Here is a 23,566-nt window from a genome sequence, read left to right on the forward strand (position 1 = left end):
ATGACTGTTGAATCCTACACAAACGCATTTTATAAGCACTTACACGAGTGCATGGATCATGCTATCCCTAATAGAACCAAGATGTTATCCTCCAAAAAAAGAAAGCCAATCTGGTGGTCCTCTGCCATAAACAAACTCTACAACAGAAGAAAGAAACTGTTGCAAAAAAAGAGTAAACTCCCATGACTGGAGGAACTCCCTGGTCATCCTCAGTAAGAAGCTGAAATCCCTCATACGAAAACAAAATTGCCACTGACTCTAAAGACAATCACAAAGCATTCTATAGCTATGTCAAGAATCTCAATGGGAACACTCAGATCTGTTCTGAGTTACAGCACAATGGCTCTAAATATACAGAACCAACTGATATTGCCAGCACCTGCAAAATATAGGTTCAGTGCTAACCTTACCCCCCTTTCACCCCCTAGAGGGCCCATCTCTATACCGGAAGAATGCAAAGTTCCTATAATCACGACTGCACAGGTAAAAAACACACTCTCCAAAGCCAAGAACACAGCATCCATGGGACCTGACAATATCCCAGGCCGCGTTGTACATGAACTACAGAATGAACTGGCACCCTACCCAAGTACCATGTTCAATCATAGCCTCACCTCAGGCTTTGTACCCACTGAATGGCGCACCACGACGGTTATCCCACTCCACAAAGTTGGAGCCACGACAGACCCCGGGAACTACAGTCTCATTATCCTGATGAGCCTAGTCTGCAAGGCCATGGAACGTATCATCATGGAACTCATAAACAAAGGCATTGGTAATCTCCAAACTCTGGACCCTACCCAGTTTGGATTTGTAAAAGGCAGATCATGTCTCCTAAACCTGATTGACTTCTTTGAAGCAATCACCAAAGCCATAGATGAGGGTAAAATGGTTCACACAGCTTATCTAGATCTCGCCAAGGCTTTCGACACCATCCCCCACTCTAGAATTATATAAGCTCACTAAACTAGGTATAAATCCCTATGTCACAAGATGGGTTGCCAACTGGCTCACGGACAGAACCCACACTGTGAAAGTAGCGGATTCCAAATCCGACTTCAGACCAGTGACAAGTGGAGTACCACAGGGTTCAGTCCTGGGTCCTCTCCTGTTTGGTATCTACTTCTCTGAAGTGCAGGCTAACACAGAAGGTCTTTGGCTAACAAAGTTTGCAGATGACTGCAAACTAGGAGCCATAATCGCAACTCCTAATGATGTGGACAAACTACAAAAGGGCCTCACTGAGACATATATCTTGTGTCAAAGCCATGGCCTGAAGCTCAATGCCATAAAGTGTATTGTCATCCCCTTTGGTAAAAACACTGTACCTATGAACTACCACATAGCTGGTAGTCTACTTAATGCCGAAAATGTGATGAGACCTTGGGACACAGGTGGACAGTAGTCTCTCCTTTGATAATCACATCGCCACAGTGGTCAGGAAATCCTTCTACGTGGCTCATCTCATCACAAAAGGATTCTCATCCAGAAAAAAAGAGGTCATTGTTCCCCTCTACTCATCACTCATTAGAACCATTATAGAGTACAATGCCCCTTTTGGTATGTACCTCACAAGACATCTACAACAACTGGAAAGACCACAGAAATACCTCACAAAGAGGATTACTGGCCTCAAACAGATGCCCCAAGCAGACCGTCTCAAAAAACTACAGCTTTACTCCATCGCATATCGCCTACTCAGGGGCGATCTCTGCCTAACATACAAAGCTATGTCAAACCCAGAGCTGTTGGACATGCTCCACTTAAAGAAATCCCAATCCCTCCGAGCTACACGCTCTAGGGACCTAAACCTTGTCACCACAGTAAACAGAACATGCTGGAGGGATAGATTCCTGTCCCAGAGACTTCCCATACTCTGGGACAGACTACCTATCTATGTCAAACAGAGCTCCTCATTAGCACTCTTCAAGAAAAATCTTGATGATTGGATGGGAAATGGGAAATTCACCCCAGGGATCACTTCTGTGGCTCTGCTCGACAGGGGCACAGGAAAATAATTTTCTTGGGTGGCGAAAGTCAGGGTACATTTTTTGGCTAGGCTTATATAGGCCCTAGGGCCAATAGCCTAGTACCTACCTATGAACCAATGTGCACATCAGCATAAAAGAAGTGGCAGCACTGACTTTAACGGTATTTGAGTCAGTTTTTTTTTTTTTCAGGAAATCTGTAAACCAGCTTACAAAACACAGCAGTGATATGGCACATCTGCAGACCGGTAGAAATTCATGTTTATTCTTGCTTGCATACACATTCCTCAAACTGTTTAACTTATGCACTTGTTTTGTTCCAAATTAATGGTGCACTGCAGTGGTTATGCCCCACCAGAAAGGTAGCCGTACATGCAACCTGCAAAATTTACAGACCTAAATCCTTACAAGCCTCATCTGCAAAGCCATGAATGTATTATAATTAACCTCATAAACTGTGACATCAGGAATCTTGTTAGACTTGATCCCCAGATCCCAAGTGGTTTGGTTTTGTGAAGGGTAGAGCCTGTCTGTTTAATCTTGTAAATGTCTTTGAAAAGGTTACAGAGGCTATAGATGCTTACTTTGCAGTGCACGTGCCATATCTTGACTTGACCAAGGCCTTCAACACCAGTCCCAGTTATGGCATTATACAAAAGCTGGAGGCTTTAAAGACAACCCATATATGATACAATGGTTGTAAAACAGAGCCTGCATAGTGCAAGTGTCACATGCCTAATTAGACGCAGTCATTGTGTTTATGCTTTATGTGTGCGTATGGATATGCAGATATGCAGTGTTTGTGTGATGCTGGGTATTGGATCATAGAATCATCTTGTAGGAGTTGGAGAAAGAAGATTATGTTTCAGATTTCTGAACTCGGGCGACTCAACAAGTAGCTGTATTTACAAACAGGACAGTGTAGGGCTCCTTAATTTTTACTCTCAGCATCATCACCCCTGGAATGGAAGATGGCCTCACACCAAGTGCGGTCCTTATGTTTGTGGTTGAGGCTTCCTTGAGATTTTGTGTTTTTCTTCACCTTTCCCAGTTTTTCTGTCTCCAAGTGCCTTTAATCTCTCTATCAAATTGGAACAAACTTATTTGTCAGTGGTTTATGTTAACAGGAAGTTTTATTTATTTTCATTCTTACAGAATGTTTTTGTTATTCTACCCAGAAGTCTTCTTCAATTCTGACAAAAGACTTGTGTTCTCAGTTCAGTAAGTGTAAGAGGCAAACTGCACCTAAAGAACTCCAGGCTCAGTGCTCTGTCTAAGCAATGAAAGCATAATGTTTGAGTATGAATAATGTTTTAAGTTTAACTTGTCACGAAATTAAGAAAACAGAAGGCTGTAAATTCTCACGTAACAGAAACATTTCTAAAACATTGAGAGGAAGAAACAAGGTATTTCTCCAAACATCTGCAGCTAGCAAATATAGAAAACCTGCATTCACTGATACAGGAGAGGGATGAGTATGTTTAGAGAGTAAAAACAAAGACACACAGATTCTGCTAATCCACAGCCTTCCATCAATTTGTTTGGGACCATTACATATTATGTGGTGAGCCCCATGTACAGGACATTGAAGTCCTTTATTAAAATACCAAAGAAGCCGCAACTGATGCTGCAGCAAAAGTATACAAGAAAACAGACATTAAGATGTTTATCTTTCTTAATCTATATATGTGATCTTCCTTGGATTGTTCTGGAGGTAGAGGACTTTAGAGGAGTCCATCTTCTTTCCAGTGTACCATTCTTGTGCCACAGCATTAAATAAGGCTGTCACTACATACCCAAATTAGTTAGTGAGTTGGTTTCTTAATTAATAAAGTTTGGATTAGTAGGTTAGCCTTAAAAATATGTTGTTATCTTGTATATTTTACTTTGTCTGTAGCTTTTAAGTTTCAGTTCTAAGGTAGCACAGTCTCACTTTACACTATGGTGTTATGGGGGAAGGGGGAACTTGGTTAAATGAATGAGTTTAAGGCATTTATTACTTTTAACAGAACCACCCTCTGTAACCACTGCCTTCCTCCAAATAACTTGATTATATATAAATTAATGAATGTCTTTAATGCTTTTCATTATACTAAACTAGGATTGCTTGTTTATGTGTTTCAATAAAGGCTATTCCATTTTAAGTCAACTGTGGACTACCTACTATTTTATTATTTTGTAGTACATATTTTAAAGTTCGAATTTTATTAGTGAACTAGGTGCATAACATATTTCAAGGAGTGAACTTCGCACCCTCCACACTGCAAAGTTTCTACTTGGTTTGTTTTTGACCCAGTATAGGTTGCATACTGGGTTTTCTGAGACTTTGAGGGTTACCATGGATTTTTCTTTTTACAATGAAATTAACAAGCCATTAATAATACGACTAGAATTGGTAATTACTTTGTTGATTACGATTTTCATAGTTTGCATAGGATAATCAGTATCAGTACATAGTGATAGTAATAACAAATGTCAAGAGTGTTGTGCTCTTGTCAGTGAGACCCAGTAGTGCAGGAGAGGCAGAGTATAATAGATTAAATTAAGATATTACGTGCTGATAAAATGGCAGATAGGAAGCGGTGTGGACTGGGAGAAATAGAGGAAAGAGGAAAGAATCAAGGAGGAGAAACTGAGGTAAAGGAAAAGAAGCATGAATGTAAGTAATATACGGGAAAAGGAATCGGGGGTGTAGGGTGAAGTGCTGTCAGAGGAGAAAAGGTTATGTGGTATGTGTAGTAGGTATTACATGCTACCCTTTATAGCCAGTGCTGCTAAACACCTCAGTAAACATCAAGTTTGCTTAGATAAGGTCTGTTGTTCAAAGGGAATACCACTGCATTTGATTTTTTACATCCAAAATGCTAGCCTTACATCTCCTGTTCCAGTGTATACTTGCCACTCTTATACAGACTCACACATGCCAACCTCTGCCTCCTTATAGTTGAAAAATTGATACTTAAAGCACAGCCCACAACATTTACAAACTTGCTGATGACTAGAACTTTACAATACACCCCTCTTCACCGCCTCTCGTTGTCCTGCTATGCCTTCTACATTTCTGCTTCAAGACTTCAGGACTCATTTCCTTCATATGATCCCCCTTTTCAGAAAAGCACTAACATCCTATCTTTCATTGAGTCTGCATTTACCTACTTCAGCACTCAAACTATGTACTAAATATTTTACGACTTGTGTGGGCACTTTTAACTACAACATCCCATTAAATGTAAACAATACTATAGTTAACTTTCTGCTGGCTGACAGCCGATCTCACAACTTCTACACTTGTTAACCTGTCTGTTCACAGCTGCATGTCCGAGCAAAAAAATAGTGTTCACCATTCCATACTTGATATTAATTTGGATAATACTAATAGCAAAAGGAACCATTCATTGGTTTTCTTTTCTCCATTTTATTACTTTTGAATATGCTAATTATATCAACTTTCATTCGTTATGTGAAATTTGTGTTTTTGTATTTATGCCAGGTTTTATTTATTTGGACAGCAGTACCATGGAGCACCAGTTTGTTATTCCTGAGCAGCTGTATCCTTGACTTGAGAGGCAAAAGGATTTGTTACACTTTGCACTGTACAGTAAATATACCTGCCTTAAAGTCCTTTCAGTGGCTTAAAAGTGACCATAATATTACTCACAAAGTGATAACCTAGAAACCTTAGTTCTAGTAAGTTAGGTTTATTTCTGTTGTATGCATCTGTAGTTGTATTATGTAGAGAGTTCCATTTGCTTCTTGTAAATGAAACTGTTGTAGTAGGAAGTTCTCCAAGCAGAAAGCTCAGACTGTTATTCTAGTTGAATATTAGGGAAATCATAGCATATGGCCTGACAAATGAGCAGTGTTTCTTTATCTCCTCAACTACAACATTGCACTGTTCCGAGAGTTAAAATAAGGTATTTTTTTCATTCCTTAGATGTTTTGGATGAGAACCAAAGCAAGCTGGGTGAGGACCTTATGGAATTCCGAAGAGATGCCTCCATGCTGAATGTAAGCATTTGGTCTAAAGCTTAAGAAGACCAAAATCCTTCTGTGTTGCTGAAATTGGCTAGATTAATCATGTGTTTTCTTTGAAATGTAGTCGTCAAGTGCATTGTATGAGTTGCTCTCCAGAACAGTATATTTTCCTAAATGTTCCACTTGGCAGCAAGTTTTATTTCCTTTAATTATAGTACCTGGTTGCATTCCACTAGATTAGGTACAAATACTATTTTGACAGTTAAGTCAGAAAAGATTGTTGAAATCCCAGGAGAATTAGCTGGTTTAAAGCCAAATATCATCTACCATTTTGGTGGTGCCACTGTGTAAGGAAGTGTTTTCTCATGTTAATCAGAATTCTTTGCCTTTGTCACAAACACAGGCTGTAGGATACTTTGTGCCAGGGATTACTGCAGGCTGTTGGGCTGTGAGCAGTATTTCTGTTACTCTGTTTTATTTGATGGCAGCTCCTATGAAAAGAGTCTAACTGCCAAAAGGCCTAGCCAACTTAACTGGTGATGCTTGCCCCTAATTAGGGACACTGCATTGACAACATTGCAGACTGGGTTTTTAACCACCTGCACAATGTTACTTTGGAACTGATGTCATTTTCATTCAATCTTCCACTGTTGGGTTTGGATCTGATCTTCTGATCTGACTCTGACGCTTCCTCCAGATCGTAAAAAACTGAAACTCTCAAGTTCTTCCCTTTACCCATAATGCTCTTGTCACCTTATATACCTCAGATCCCGTTTGCTGTCATAGCGTTCAAATGTAGGTCACAAAACTCTTGAGCGAGCCATTAGAGTTTTTGTGAGTTTAACAACTTTATTTTTAATTCTTTTAGTTTTTATACCTTTTTCTGTTTTCGTTTAATCCATTTTATATCTAAAGTTGTAATTTTTTCCTTTTACTCTGAGTAAATTAATTACCATCTGTGGTATCCTGTCCCTTTATAGTACTTTGGAGTACTGCTTTTCTTTACCATTGTTGGTAATGTTTCTCTTTCTTCATACTATTAAAAAAATAAGAGCAGTGTTTTCTTTTATTTTTATTTAACATTTGTTTACCGAGAAAGTCCAACTTAGATCAAAGCCAATTTTCAGCGGAGGCCTGGGGAGAAACGCTCCAGATGCATGTCTTTGTAATGTGGGAGGAAACCAGGGTACCCGGAGAAAGCCCACATGAATGCAGGGCGGACATGCAGACTCCACACAGAAGGCACTCCAGCTGAGAATCGAACCAAAGAACCTCTTGTTGTGAGGTGACAATGCTACCGCTGCACCACTGCACAGTCTTCCATATTCTTTTCCTTTTCCATATTATCTTTAAAATGTCTGATAAACCTTCAGGTTTTAAAAAAATGTGTAGCCTGCAGCCACAAAAGTCCCAATTCCAGCGCATGTTCAAAGTGTCTGTTTAGGACCTTCTCACCTAGTTGCAGACTGTGACATTTCTAAGGGATTTAATTCCCATACCTTTATTGACCATAAAAATAAGTTGATTCTTAGGGGGTTGCTGCCCTCAACACCTGCTTCTTTCACCTCTGGGACTCAACCCCCAAAAGATCGGAAAAAAAAGGAGATTCTCATTCAAAAGAATCTCATAACAGATCTCCTGATCCAACAATGCCTTCTACATTGGCTCTTTCCTCAGAGCCGCCCTTCAAACAAGCTAAAAAGTCAGATCTGACTGCTTCAGATCTGAGACCTATATCCGATAAATCACTCCAGATTCATTCATCTCAATTACTGTCGGAGCCAATCACCTCTCGGTTCCCATCACCCTTTTTGGCATCTCCTCATCACCACTCAAGACCCTCATTCACAGCCTTATCCATTCGGTCGTACAGTTACCTATCCAAAGTGTATGTGGACAGGATAATGAGGAAGTTTCTCATGACACAGATACAAATGGGAGTTTCTCCGGTTTTAATCCCATCAGGTCAGGAGACCCTTGTAAGTACTACACCTCCGATATTAGCTCCTTTTCCAATCTGACATTTGGTTTTGGAGCCATTGGATCTGAAAGCCCTGGAGTCATCTGCTTCAGATCCAAAGATGTTGGCATCTTCGACTCTAATGGTGTCTCTGAGCTGTCCAGCACCTTGTACTTCGGAGCTTGGATGACTCTCAGGGCTGTAGCATTGGCTGCGGGGTGTTGCATTTGACTCTGAAGTTGTCTGAGCCATCTCTATCCCTTGAAGCTCCATCACTGGACATCTCGGCTATGACTCCCTCCTTAAGTACTTTGCCTGCAGGGAGAAGACAGCTGATGGTCTACAAGCCTGCCTTGTTGGATCAGTCAGTTTCTGTTTCTCCCAGGCATTCTGCCTTCAAGGTAGTGGAGAAAGCCTTCTCTATTCTAAGAGTTCAGACTTCTCTACCCTCTTCAGCTCCAGCTCCCCAGTCCCATTCAGTTTGCATCCAGAGCTTCAGTCATCATTCCATTGGGACAGCCAGCCTCAACTAGTCTACAAACCATCCAGCAGGGTAGAGTTGTCTGTCCTGATACCTCCCAGGAGCATCACATCGAGGGGGTTCCTCAGAAGTGGAAGTGTAAAAGGAGGCACTTGGACTCTTCACAAAAGACTGTCACAGAGCACCCTGACTTTGATGAAGGGGAAGGGTCCCCCAGATCACCACCTGATAATGTCTCATTTGGAGACATCTTAGAAGTCCTAAAACAAAGGGTTGGTTGGTCCCCTGATAACCCTTCCCAGGAGGAGTTGGTGCTCCTGAAGGCCTTTGGTGTTGGCCCATCTACCTCCAGGGTAACTCCACCCACCAATGAGCTCATTGATTTAGTCTCTTGATGGGTGTGGAAGGAGCCTGACATGACTGAGTCATTTCCTAAGAAACTAGATAGGATCCTTGCACCACCTAAGGGTAGACCACACTGGAGTAAAGGAGAACCCATTGATGTCATGGTCATAACAGCAGCCACTAAGAAGGAACTAGCAGAACAAAGTTCCTCCATCCACCCCCCCCCATTAACAAGGAGTTTAGGACATTGGACAGGTTCGGGAAGCATGTCTGTGCTTCATCGATTTTCACCCTTAGGTCATTGAATTATTTGGCACATTTTACAAGACCCCAGATGGATTTGATCAAGAAACATTCCAAATCCCTCTCTGGGACCTTATCCTCTAAGGTAGAGGGTACTATTTCCTTACAGTTGGCTACTGTTCAGTTTATTTTACATTTGTCCATGAAACTTATCTCCCACGTAGCCGAAGGTGCCTCTCAGGCAGAGTGGGTTCAAGCATTTCCATTAGAAGACATGCCTGGATGCATACCTCCCAACCATACTGAATTACTCAATTTTTACCGAGTTTTAGGGTACAAATGAAGGGGTGCCATGATTCCTAAGTGGCACCCCCTTCATTTCCGATTTTTTTTCATTTGTTTTTTCTAATTTTCGAATTTTGCTCTGTTTGAGCTGATGTCATCTGTCAGGGCTACCAGCCTGTTGGAATTGAGCTCAAGGAGCTCACGTCTTGCACACATTTCCGGCTGCTCAAATGCAGTCGGGATTATCGGCAGCACTCTTGTTTTTAAATGGATTATTTTTGTTTTGTTGGGGAACATGGATTATTCGTCAGCAGTCCAGCCTGAAAGAAGACTCTGCAGGTAAGGAACTGTGTGTGTCTGTCTGCAGACAGAAATCTGATGATTCACAATCAGTTATTTTGTCTGATCCATTTATTAAGTTCTGCTTTTAAGTTAACTTTCTGCATAACTCTTATTTTTGTGGTAGAAATAATTTAAAGCTCAAAATGTTATTTATTGGAGAGACTGTTCTTCCTTCAGACAACCATTGCCATCAAAACCAATTAAAATTCACTTACCATGTCCTCAGCATTCCCAGACTTTAATTGATTTCATGTTTTTTTCATGCATCATTGAAAAGAACTGCATCCCTACTCAACAATGCAAACATGAAAAGTTTTAATTTAACTTCATGTTTGGAATGCAGTTTGCATTGTCTCAGAAGTGCAGAACATATATCTTTTACCCCACATGGCAAGGCAAATTAATCTAACTTCTTTGCAGTTCATGCTTTGCTGCAAACTTCAATTTGTATTCTAAAGGAATTTGCTTTTGCTCTGGTAGATGAGTTGAATTAAATTGTCTGTGGTTTAATATGCCAGTGAGAATTATTCAGAACTCTGATTTTGCTAATTTGTATGGGTTCAGTAAGAAAAGGTACCATTCCTTCCTGTTAAACTGCATCAGTAATTACGTGATTGATGGCTGCATATTTGAAAAATATTTAAATCTGCCATGGTTTCAGCAATATTCCACATAAAATTAACAATTCCTTGTTTTATGAACTGTGACACATCTAGTATACTTTTTATTTTTTCTTTGGGTTAAGTATTTTGGGAACACCTTCTCATTCTGGGGCCTGCTTTTTTGTTATCCAGTGTTCATGTTTTGTATTGCAAGCATTTTTTCAAGCTTTTGTTTTGTAGTATCTGTTGCTATATACAAATCCCCTGCTTTATGAAGAGTTGAATCAGTGTGTGTTTGCAGCTTCAATCTTAAAGTTGCTGAAGTTAGAAGGCAAATAGTCTAGTTTATTTTTTTTCTTAATCATTAAGTTTATAAGATAGTATCTCCTTTTACATATTTCTGTCACACTCGCACACATACTGTGCTATAGTTTCATCACCTTACACACTAATGAAAAGTTTACACGTTTTGTAAATAATGATGTTCTTCATGTTTCACTGTTGCAGTCATCACACTTTTGTTATCTGCCTGCAGGTAGCCCTCAGTCGGCCCGAATACCAGAGACTTAGTATTTCTGCATCGGTTGCTTTCGCTCCAGAACTGATGTCAGGTCGTCAGGGGTATAAAAACAGGCAGCTGACGCCATTACATCAGTCTTTCTTGCCGAGGAGTCTGAAGCAGAAGCAGTTCGCACAAGTGCCGGTCGGCCGCTACCTGAGTTTTCATTTCCGAACTGAATCCTCCTGAAGTCTTCTAAAGTATTCCTGGGAGCAAGCTTGGACACAGCCTCCCAGATGGCATTTCTTACTCCAGCAAAACAAGCTTATGTAACAGGCTACTTCACTCAAATGGCCACCAGAACCCAGCTATCTGCAAGGAAAATCTTGCAGGCTCTAGGGTTCATGGCCTCTTGCATTCTACTAATTCCATATGCCAGACTGCATATGAGGAAACTTCAGTGGTACTTAAAAAGTCTTTGGTGCCAACATTCCCAGGACCTGGAAACCACCATACCTATCATACCTTGTCTAAGGACAGAGTTTCTTTGGTGGGCAGCAGCATGCAACCACAACAAGGGGCTTCCCTTTACACAACCCCACGCTGCCCAGACCCTAACCATAGATGCATCAGACTATGCCTGGGGGGCACATCTGGGAGACAAGTGCATTCAGGGCCGACAACTTTCAAATCCCTTCTCTCACCTGGACCCCTGCTAATAAAAACAGGCAACACCACAGTTATGTTGTACATCAACATGCGGGGGGGGGGCCCACTCTTACACCCAGTCTGCAGGCTAGCCATGACACTGTGGAACACGGCATTGGACATGCAACATGCTCAGTTCCTGCCAGGCAAACAGAACTCTCTAGCAGATGACTTAAGCAGAAATCTCCTAGATCCACACGAGTGGCAATTAAATCCCAGCACTTTCAGCCTGTTAACTCAGAAATGGGGGATACCAGAGGCAGACTTTTTTGCCTCCTCCTACAATCAGCAGATCAGCAAATTCTGCCCCAGGACACTACACAGCAGAGCATGGAAAGAGGATGCCCTATCCTTCCAGTGGATAAACCTCTCAGTTTATGCCTTTCCCCCTCTGCCTTTTCTTTCAAAAATTCTACTCAAGATAAGACAGGACAGACCAAGGGCAATCCTGATTCACTGGTGTACCCACTACTGCACAGCCTATCACCGGTGCCACCATGGAATCTACCTCAGATCCCAACTCTCTTCACTTAGGAGGGACAGATCCTGCATCCAGAACTGCAAACCCTGAACCTTGCAGCCTGTCTTATTCCTTGAATTCTCCCCCAGTGACCAGCCTAAGTAATCAGGTACTGGACGTCATTCTGGAATCCAGAAGACCCAGTACAAGGAAATCCTATGCTGATAAGTGGAAAAGGTATTGTTCCTGGATTCAATCTAAAGGAGCAGAGACTGCTCTGCCCTCCTTACCTCTAATCCTGGATTACCTAGCAGATCTACTCCACAGAGGCCTTACATTCTTTTCCATTAAGATCCATGCCTGTGCCATCTCAGCTCATTAAAACACTGAGCCACCTGTCTTCTCTCACCCTCTCATCAAACAGTTCCTGAGAGGGGCCAACAATTTAAAGGAACCAAGGAGAGCACCCACCCTGGCTTGGGACCTTAACTTTGTACTGGAAAAGCTCATGCTCCCCCCCCTTTGATCCTGCAGCGTCAGCAGAGTTAAAATTCCTCTCTTGGAAAACAGCCTTGCTTGTGGCCATCACTTCAGCTAGAAGAGTGTCTGAGCTACAAGCGCTTATGGCTGTGGAATCCTTCATTATTTTTCATGCTGACAGGCTCTCCCTCAGAACTAACCCTACTTTTATGCCTAAAGTGGTGTCCAGTGTAGCTCTCAACCAATCTATCCATTTGCCAACCTTCTATTCCAATCCTCAAAATAAAGGGGAAATTATCCTATACTTTTTAGACGTGTACAGACAGCTCAGATTCTACCTTGACAGGACTAAGCCCTTCAGAAAATCTGACCAGCTACTACTCAGCTTTGCACCTGGGGTAGAGGGCAAGGCCATATCTAAACAAACTTTTTCCAGTTGGATAGCACACTGTATCCATTTCTGTTACAAACACCATGGGAAACCAACCCCTCAGGGGGTCAGAACACATTCCACCAGGGCAACCTCTACCTCTACAGCATTCCCCAGGGGAGTCCCTACCAGGGGCATTCTGGAAGCTGCTACCTGGAGTTCTGTTCATACCTTCACCGAGCATTACCACCTGCCTATCTTTTCCAAATCCAGGGCAGGATTTGCTACAGCAGTCCTGCAGGGCATACTAGCCAGCCCCATCTCTTCTTGACTGCCTCCACCCATTCTTCAGCTTTGGGAATCAACCCACGTGTGATGACTGCAACAGTGAAAGACGAAGAACATAGTACACTTGTGTACACTTACCATAAATGTAGATGTTCAAGTGTATTCACTGTTGCAGTCCTGGTTTCCCACCCTCCAGCCCCAATCTCTCTCTCTCTCTCTCTCTCTCTCTCTCTACTTCTCTAAATGTATTACTCACCCTTTACAGGGCTATTGGTATTTACTTTTTACTGGTGGTGTTTTTTCCACAATAACTTAACTCCTTATTTGGGGGCTGCTGACATTTGGGGCAAGAAAAACTGATGTAATGGCATCGGCTGCCTGTTTTTATACCCCTGAAGACCTGACATCAGTCATGGAGTGACAGCAACTGACGCAGAAAAGTCTCTGGTGTTCGGGCCAACTGAGGGCTACCTGCAGGCAGATAACCCAAGTGTGATGACTGCAACAGTGAATACACTCGAACATCTACATTTATGGTAAGTGTACACAACTGTACTTTCTTTAGAATGCAGTGAACATGACATTTCGCATTATTAGTATCTTTAAATAATTTCCTTGCATGGCATTATCAAACTCAAAAAGTACAACAGTCTAACTGTTTCTTCCCTGCTAGATGAAAAAAATAGATACTTGCTTTCTGTAGTAATTTTCACAGGCCTTGCTGCGACCATGTGCATTTAAAAATATTAACTGAATCTCATATTGTTTCTTGGGGATTCTGAGCAATGTGAATTCCATTGGTAATCTCAGCAGGTCCATGACTTTTGAAAATTATGATTCATTCTAATCATAGTCTGTGAAACATTACATGTCCATTTTCACACTGTTTTGTTTCTTTTTCTGTCACCAGTCTTTCTTTCATTGTCTGATGGAATCACATTTGCCACCCCACCTTTGCATAATCCAAGGAAACATTTTTGAGGCACTGTCACTGTTTTATTGCCACTGTAATGCCTGTATGTTGGAACATACACCTGTGATCAGTGTCCTGGCCACATATATTTCATGCAACAGCTTTAGCAGTCCATCACACATGCCACAGCTCTGGCTGCAGTAGGAGACTTGCCCAATATACTACTATACTACTACCACGGTCATCCAGTCAGCACATTTTGTAGATGGAGTTTGTTGTAACTTAATAGTCTGTGATCTTTCTTTATGGATTTGTGTCCTCACAGGCATCATCAACCTTTGCCTCATTGAACACATCTGCAGCCTAATCCATTTATCAAGGGTGCTCCCTCCACTCCTCCTCTGTGCAGGTGTCAGCTGACCTCATGTGGCAGAGGGTGTGCCATCCACCACATCCACATCTCTGGTGCCATTCAACAATCCGCAGCCATTCATCAGTCCGTCAGACAGCCTGGGATGGATGGACCTGTGCCTTGTATGCTCTCAGTCTCCTTTTACACCATTCTGTGTTGTCAGCCTTATTGTCTGCAGGTAGCTGCTAAGCAACCTTCCCCTATCATGCTAAGTGTACCCAATCTAAATCCATACTTGCTGCTGGCCTGTGCCCCCTTAACACAGTTGTTGCAGTGTACATTCTGTTATGTTCAAAACAAATATAAAATGCACTCTTAGTGTGCTGTGTTATACAACAAGGAATATAATTTAATGCAGTCAGGAAGGTGTATCCAAGAACACATTTATGTTTCCTGTGCAAGGGACATGTGATTTGAAAACAGCCAAAAGGTCATCTTTATCCGCGACTGGCCAAATGCATTTTCTTTGGATGTGGGTTTCAATGCTGTTTCAGTGAATGTGAGTTTTAAGGGCAGAGAAGTTTTAATGCTAAGTCTATTTTTATTGTGAGACTGTATTGCTTTGTTTAGCAGATGTCTATTACTGTTTGTGCATTGTGCTATAAAATGCAAATGCAAAATCCAAATAATCATTGTAGAAGTAAAGCAGTATGCACATTAATGTTTATGGTAAATGGGGTGAAATAGCCAGGTAATGGGACATTGGAATGGCTTTAGGGGGACTCTGGTGCCATATTTTGGTTGTTCTTCAGTTTGCGTTTGAAAACTGGTATCCTACAATTCCATTGGAGTGGGAGGGGTTGCATGATTATGTATGCAAATTGTATGCTAATCAGTGTACAGATTTGTACCTATTTTTCATGGGCCTTGTCCAGATTTTTGATGTTTCCATGTTGAGAGGTATGCCTGGTTGCACTTATTTAACTTTCCAAAACTCTTCAAATCTTCTTTTGTCAGTGCTCCCTTTGACAGAACCTCCTTATTTGGCCCCAAAGTAAAAGACGCACTCTCTAGGTGTGAGCAGAAAGGGAAACCCTGTCTGCTCTGGACATACTTTTTTCAACCCCTCAGTGGACCTCTTCTGGGAACCAACAAGACAGATGGAAAATCTGCTTCCAAAAATCTGAGGGTCCCTTCCAAGATCCATGTGGAGACATGTGCAGAGGCTGAAACTCAAATGGAAGATGCAGTCCCTGTGGCAGAGGTAGTCCGCATAACCAGGGATCTAGGGATACTTTCTTTTACAGATCCTGTCAGTGCTTCTGAAAGGAGACCCAACTGTCCATCTCTGGACACTAGAAATTACAAAAGATTCATGGGTGTGGTGGCTAATATCTAGATGTTATATTATACCATTTCCCATTCACCCCCCCCCCCCCAGTATCAAACAAAATCCCTGATGTTCCATCTAGTCAGAGGGAAGCAGCAACACTAGAAATAAAGAAGCTGTTATCAAAAAGAGTCATCCAAGAGGTCCCCCAGACCAGAAAGAGTCCTAAACTTATTCAAGATTCTTTTTTAGTGCCAAAAGACCAGGAACAGGACACCAATCTTGGATCTCAGCAAACTAAATTGGTCGGTTCAGTATACAAAGTTCCAGATGGTCATGGTTAGGTTCAGTCTGCCCTTTCTGCACAAAGATGACTGGATGTACTCAAGAGATCTTCAGGATGCATGCTATCACATAAAAATGAAAAGACGATCCAGGAGATATCTACACTTTCAGCTAGGAACCAGTCATTACCAATTCAGAGCATTGCCTTTTGGTCTAACCACAGCCACTAGGGTGTTTACCAAGTGTATGGCAGTAGTTGCAGCTCACTTGATACTTCGGGGATTCAGAGTATTTCCATATCTGTATGACTTGCTTCTAGCTGCTTCAACCAGGCATCAGCTAATTCAAGCTCGGGACTACTTACTCCAGTTGTGCTCTCATCTGGGAATTTGTCAATTGCAACATATCTCAACTTGAACTAACTCAGGTTTTGGAATTCATATGTGCTCTTTTCAATGCAGTTACTCAAATAGCTTATCTCCCTCTGTCCCGGATTCAAACAATTCATTCCCAGGTCAAAAAGATCATTCATAGCTCTTCTCTTTCAGCCCATCTAGTACTCCAAGCATTGGGATCCATGTCAGCGGCAGTCAGTCTTGTACCACTGGCAAGGTACCATATGAGGATCCTTCAATGGATGCTCACAACCCAATGGTCTATTCTCCATCAACCGTTATCCAGTCAAGTCAAAATAATGCAAGCTTGCAAAAATTACCTTCTGTTGTAGATCCATTCCAATCAAATACAAGAAAGCCATCCCTTTGGTCTCCCTCAAACCAAGGCCACAGTGACCTCGACTCCTCTCAGATCGGCCAGGGGCACACTTCTTGGGAAGGTCCAAGACACATGGTACCCCGAACAGGCCAACATGCATATCAGTGTCCTGGATACGAGAGCTGTCCTCCTAGTGTCGCAGGCCTTCCAAGACACTCGTCCATCTGGGACTGCTGAGATGCAGACAGAAAATATGTTGGTGGTCTGGCATATCAACATACAAGTGGGAACCAGATCTTACCCACTTTGTCAAGAAGCTATGAGATATGGTAATGGGTGATCTCATTCAATCACTTTCTGATAGCATTGCACATTCCAAGGAAGTCCAACGTAACTGAAGACAAGTTGTGCAGGTCTATTCTAATACCTCACGAGTGGTCTGTCAACATGAAGGTGGCAGAATCATGCTGCATAGTTTTGCATCTCATCTCACAAGTGCTGCAGGTTCTTTGCCCTGATCCCCCCTTCCATTGGGGGATGGTCCCTATTAATTTGACAGAGCTTTAGCTTGTTGAACTACAAAAGATTGACAGCAAAAGATCGAAAGTGCCAAACCACAAACGGCCAGCTAAGCAAATTTTTTCTCAGGGAAAGAATTTGCTTGGCTGTTAACGGGAATTTGCCCTTTCCCCGATGTGGAGTGATCTCAGAGTTAGTATATTTAGTTGGGGGGGTGTGGGGGGCACAGCCCCCCACATGGGATGTGTGTGGGGCAAAGCCCCCCACTTAATTCATGTTGAAAAGTTTTTATTTTGTGTAACAGCCAAGCAAATTCTTTCCATGGGAAAAAAAATTGCTTAGCTCATTGTTCGCAGTTTGGACGTTTCGATCTGCAGCTGTTGATCTTTTGTAGTTCGACAAGCTAAAGTTTCGTCAAATTAATAGGAACCCATGGGGGAGTCCTGAGGGACTTTCTACCTCACATTTTACCTACCAGTCTCCTTTACACTTACCCCCATTATCCCTAAAACACAAATTTCTACAGAAAGCATCTTGATTGAAGAGCACAGTTATTCTCATTGCCCCTTACTAGCCTCATTAGATCTGGTTTCCCTTCTTTGGCCTCATTTTTTACATCCACCTTGGATTCTGGATCTAACTATAGACCTACTGTCTCACCTGACAGGCATGACTTGTCTGGACATTTCATGCCTCAAATTAACTGCATGGTTTCCCCAGTTCCATTGATCACCAGACAGCCCAAGCTGTCCCTCCCTGTCTGTTGCATTCTATTATCATCCCACAAAGCTTCCACTAGAAAAGTTTCTAAAAGTAAATGGAAAAGATTTGTTTTTTTGGGCACATAATTTAGATCCATTTTCAGCACCAGTTTCTAAGGCTATTGATTTTTTAGCTATGATTTTCAATGAAGGGGCTAGCTCCTCATCTGTAAGAGTACAATTAACAGTCATTTGTGACTTTCGTATAGGAGGAAATAGCTCAACATTAGCTTCCTCAAGCTTTGCAAGACATTTCTAAGAGGAACATATAGTGTATATAAAAAGTTTACACACCCCTGTTAAAATGCCAGGCTTTTGTGATATAAAAAAATGAGACCACAATAAATCATTTCAAAACTTTTCCCACCTTTAATGTGACCTAATAACCTGTACAATTCAATTGAAAAACAAATCTGTTAGGGAAAAAAATATAAAAAATAAAAAACATACAATAAGCTGGTTGCATAAGTGTGCACACCCTTGAACTAATACTTTGTTGAAGCACCTTTTGATTTAATTACAACATTCAGTCTTCTTGGGTACACACCTGCCATCAGTTAGAGACTCTGATTAACCCCAAATAAAGTTCAGCTGTCCTAGTAGGATTTTCCTGACATTTACTCAGTTGCCTGCTACAGCAAAAGCCATGGTTCACAGAGAGCTTCCAAAGCATCAAAGGGATCTCATTTTTGAAAGGTATCGCTCAGGGGAAGGGTACACTAAAATTTCTACAGCTTTGGGTATAACATGGAACACAGTGAAGACAGTCATCATAAAGTGGAGAAAATATGGGATAACAGTGATGTTGCAATGAACTGGACGTCCCTCCAAAATTGCTGAAAAGACCCAACAAAAACTGGTCAGGGAGGCTGCCAAGAGACTTACTGAAGGAGCTGCAGGAATTTCTGGCAAGTACTAGTTGTGTACTACATGTGACAATCTCCTGTATTCTCCATATGTCTGGGCTATGGGGTAGGGTTGCAAGACAAAAGCCATTTCTTACACAGAAAAACATCCAGACCCAGCTGAAATTTGCAAAACAATGCATCAAGTCTCCCAAAAGCATGTGGAAAAATGTGTTATGGTCTGATGAGACCAAGGTTGAACTTTTTGGCCACTATTCCAAAAGGTATGTTTAGAGCAAAAACAACACTTCACATCACCAAAAAAAACACCATCCCCACGGTGAGGCATGGTTGTGCCAATATGATTTGGGGTTGCTTTTCTTCAGCTGGAAATGGGGCTTTAGTCAAGGTGGAGGGAATTATGAACAGTTCCAAATACTAGTCACTTTTGGCCCAAAACCTTCAGGTGTCTGCTAGAAAGTTGAAGATGAAGAGGAATTTCATCTTTCAACATGACAATGACCCTAAGCATACATCCAAATCAACAAAAGAATGGCTTCTCCAGAAGAAAATAAACATTTGGAATGGCCTAGCCAGAGACCAGACCTAAATCCAATAGAAAATCTATGGGGTGACCAGAAGAGGGCTGTGCACAAGAGATGCCCTCGCAATCTGACAGATTTGGAGCACTTTTGCATGGAAGAGTGGGCAAATATTGCCAAGAAGATGTGCCATGCTGATAAAGTCCTACCCAAGAAGACTGAATACTGTAATTAAATCTAAAGGTAACTCGACAAAGTATTAGTTTAAGGGTGTGCACACTTATGCAACAGCTTATTGCATGTTTTTTATTTTTTATATTTTTCCCCTAACAGATTAGTTTGTTTTTCAATTGAATTGTGCAGGTTCTAGGTCACATTAAAGGTGGGAAAAGTTTTATTGTGGTCTCATTTTTTATATCACAAAAACCTGGCATTTTCACAGGGATGTGTAATTTTTTTATATCCACTGTATTTACTTAGTTCCTCCTCTAAAGGATCCTACTCCTTCTTTGGATTTAAATGTTGTTCTTCAGGCCTTAACCCCCCCCCCTTTGAACCATCAGCTAAGACTGAACTTAGATTTTTAACCTGGAAGAATATTTTCTTCGTTTCTATTACTTCTGTTAGAAGAGTTTCTGAACTTCAGGCTGTTTCTTCTAAGCCTTCTTGTTTAATCTTTCACAAGGATAGAGCATATCTATGGACCAATCCTTCCTTTCTACTAAGGTGGTGTCAGAATCAGGTTATCAACCTTCCAGTCCTCTTTCCAAATTTCTCAGACAAAGAAGAGTATATGTTACAACTGTTGAATGTTTGTAGTTATGTTTTTACCTTCACAAAACCAAAGATTTGAGGAAATCCAAACAATGATTTGCTTCTTTTTCTGATTCAAAATTAGGTAAAGTGACTAGCCAAATGGTTGACTGATTGTCTTACCTTTGTCTGTGAAAAGGTGAGTTTGCCTTTACCAAAACCACCAAAAGCCCATTCCACCAGGTCTATGGGAACTTCTTCAGCCTTTTTGTGTAGAAATTCCTTGAATGATGTTTGTGCAGCTGTACCTTGGGCTAATCCTCATACCTTTATTGCTCATTACAAATTTGATCTGGTTTCTAGGTGAAGAACAGCCTTTGACTCAGGTGCTGTCAGGAATATCCTTCCTTAGAGTCCTTCCAGGATTTAGGTAGCTGGGGATTCTGTCCCAACAGCTGAGAAATGAATGAAAATGACACCACCAGATAAAAAAAGTTATGTACTTGCCATAATGTTCCATCTGTGTTGTCCATTTTCATTCTTCCTCAACTTCTCTCCACCAACCCCCTTCTTTGTTTTACTCCCGGAAAGAAGGATATTGGAGGAACCACTGTTCTTTTGTTCGAGTCCTAGATTCTGTTATTTTCTGATTCTCCACTACTCTGCAGGTCTGTGGGCAGCAAACTAGATGTGAGGTATGTAAGGTGACTAGGGCATTATGGGTAAAGGGAGGAAGTCAATAGTTTCAATGTTGTATGATCGGGAAGAAGTGGCCGAGTCCAAACCCAACAGTTGAGGAAGAATGAAAGTGGACAACACAAATGGAACATTAATGGTGAGTACATTACTTTTTTTTCTTCATGTAGCATGATGCTGTCCTTTCTTCATTAGTTATTTCAACTGTAAACTGGATTGACTGCCTTTAGTCTGCCATTGCAGGTGGGAGTAAAGAGGCTTTACGAAATCTACTGACATTTAATTTCTGCAAATATAGAAGCAAACATAACTACCTGCAGTCAGGGACACAGTGCCAAATACTTTGTAAAACAAATGTAGGTAGTTTTGCATTGAAAGAAAAAAATAATAAAGCAGCACTTAACTTTAAGATGAATTTGGAGGAGTTTTTGTTTTCATTTACTGTGCTATGAGATATGAAACATAAATATGCTTTTTTTTCTCTTATTGCGACATCTGCTTTGCTTTTAGGATGAACTTTCGCATATTAATGCCAGATTGAACATGGGAATATTAGGATGTGAGTATTTCATCTGTACAGTTTATTTAGGGTATGGAATTTGCCGTGCATTTTATAATTAAATGAGGCACTTAAATGTATTTGCTGTAATTTTATTTTGTGTGACCGTGTTCATCACACCTCCTCAAACATGAGCACTATTTATTCAGTTGTGCAAGCGTTCCCATCCCATTATTAGCCTACCTTATTTCAATATCTGAATGCACCAAGGCAGCATTTTCCCAAAAATAATTGTTTTGTTAGGAAACTGTTATTTCTTTCTTAGGAAATAACAGAATAGACCCCAAAGTACTGCTTCACCTGTTATTGTTTGGTATAGATTAAATGTGTTATCAAATGAGAATGTAGTAGGCCTATCCATGTCTAATGATGGGAGTTCATTTTAAAGTTAATATTGGTGTGTGGGTGGGGTCTATATTAAATTAGCGAACGCTTAAAAAAGTGAACGCTGATTTACCCCATGTAAGCGAAAGCTTACAATCCCAAACACTTAGAACAGCAATTTTTTTTCCCATGGGAAAAAAATTGCTGTTCCAAAACAGAAAAAAAAAACTTTAAAACATTACATAAAGTGGGGGGGCTTCACCCTCCACACCCCCCCCCAGCGTGGGGGGCTGTGCCCCCCACACCCCCCCACTTAAATATGCCAACTCTGAGATTGCACTACGGTGATGAAAACAGCAAAATAACGAAGGCGGACGAGCGATTTATTTCCCAGGGAAAGAATTCACTTATATGCCATTTTGGTATTTTGCCATTTCGTGCTTTCAAGTTCGATCAAGACGCATTCAAAAGAATGCATCTTCGATCATATAATAGGGAACAGTGGGTGGGAGTAGAAGGGCTGTTTATGGAAACTTTAATGTATAACTAAAAAACACTAGTACCGAAAACAAACAAAATAAAAAAAAAATAAGACACCGTAAAATACCCAAAGCAAAAGAGTTTAATGACCAAAAAACATTAAACAGTAAGTGCTTTTGTTCAGGTAAGAATTCTTCAGACTGAATAATGTTACAAAAAAAATCTCTGACAGTTAAATGCACAATCAATTGAAATCACATGACTACCAATTATTGCTTGAATCCCTTTCTTTTAAGGAAGGCTACAAAATCTTCCCTATCATTTAACCCAGGTGGATGGCAAGCATTCAGTCACTCTTGCCAATCATATTCTGACCACCCAAGTTCATCTTCAGCATTACATTTTTGTCCTAACATAAGACTTCATCCAAAACACAAAACTTAAAATCTGTTTTACCTTATAATGCTTCCTCAATGCATTTTTCTCATCTCCAATACTCACAGCATATTTGTGCTCATACATTCTTCTGTTTAATTCCCTAGTAGTGCGGCCCACATAAAATGAGATGTTCTTCGTGTTTCACTGTTGCAGTCATCACATTAGGGCTATCTGCCTGCAGGTAGCCCTCAGCCAACCTGAATACCAGAGTCTTCGGATTTCTGCATCGGATGCTGTCTCTTCTTCCATGACATCAGGGGTATAAAACATGCAGCTGACGCCATTACATCAGCCGACTCCTGAAATTTTTGTTTTTGAGTTCCAGATCCGAAGTCTTCAAAAAAGATAAGTACCCCGTTGGGGATCCTTTTTCTTGCTCCAACCGATGTCAGTAAAAGTTAACAATTGTCTTACCTGTGGAAAGCAAATACCTCATAGAGATTTTCATTTGTACTGCTTCCCCTGTTTAGGTGCAGACCACGATGTCCCTCGCTGTCGGTTTTGTGCCTTGTTCAATCCCCGAACTATTCATCGTCGGGCTATTTTTGCAGCCAATTACTTTCATACTCGGTCTCAGTACTCCAAAATGGCTTTGTTAAGCCATCCAACTATCAATCTTCTGAAAAAACGTAAGGATAAAGACAGAGACAGACCACATAGGTTCAAAACTGCTGACGCTTCTGTTAAGCTAATTGCCAGTCCACCGGTACTCAGTGAGGCGCTTTTGCAGCCCCTGATACCCACTACTTTAGATTCGCAGGCCTCTACTGAGACCCATTCGGACTCCGGTATGCCGCGAGATGCTTCGACTATGGAACCTGTGGATATCTGTACCTTGGATGGGTCTGGAGCTGCTGTGCAGGCACTGGCTTTTGAGGGTGTATTCAGGCCTACAGACTTGCATTTTAAACTGGCGTCGTCATTTCCATCCAGAAGTTCCGAATCCCTCAGGCCTAAAACTCGCACTATGCCTAGAAAACCGACGACCAAACCGCGAGCTCAGGCCCATATGCCTCAAAAACAAATGCT

At 41.3% G+C, this 23,566-nt stretch overlaps 1 protein-coding gene across 8 annotated transcripts in view; it reads left to right on the plus strand.

Annotated features, from left to right (window-relative positions):
• TRAF7 (TNF receptor associated factor 7) overlaps positions 1–23,566 on the plus strand; it is a 1,047,901-nt gene that overhangs the window by 727,112 nt on the left and 297,223 nt on the right. For all 8 annotated transcript variants that reach the window (XM_044089204.1, XM_044089203.1, XM_044089206.1 and 5 more), the window contains 2 exons: positions 5,923–5,996; positions 21,247–21,295. In XM_044089204.1, the coding sequence (XP_043945139.1) occupies positions 5,923–5,996; positions 21,247–21,295 (123 nt within the window). The remainder of the gene's footprint in view (positions 1–5,922; positions 5,997–21,246; positions 21,296–23,566) is intronic.

The sequence above is a fragment of the Protopterus annectens genome, chromosome 12.part0 (genome assembly GCF_019279795.1).
Source record: "Protopterus annectens isolate FY-2018-M chromosome 12.part0, PAN1.0, whole genome shotgun sequence".
Classification (NCBI taxonomy): Eukaryota; Metazoa; Chordata; order Ceratodontiformes; family Protopteridae; genus Protopterus; species Protopterus annectens.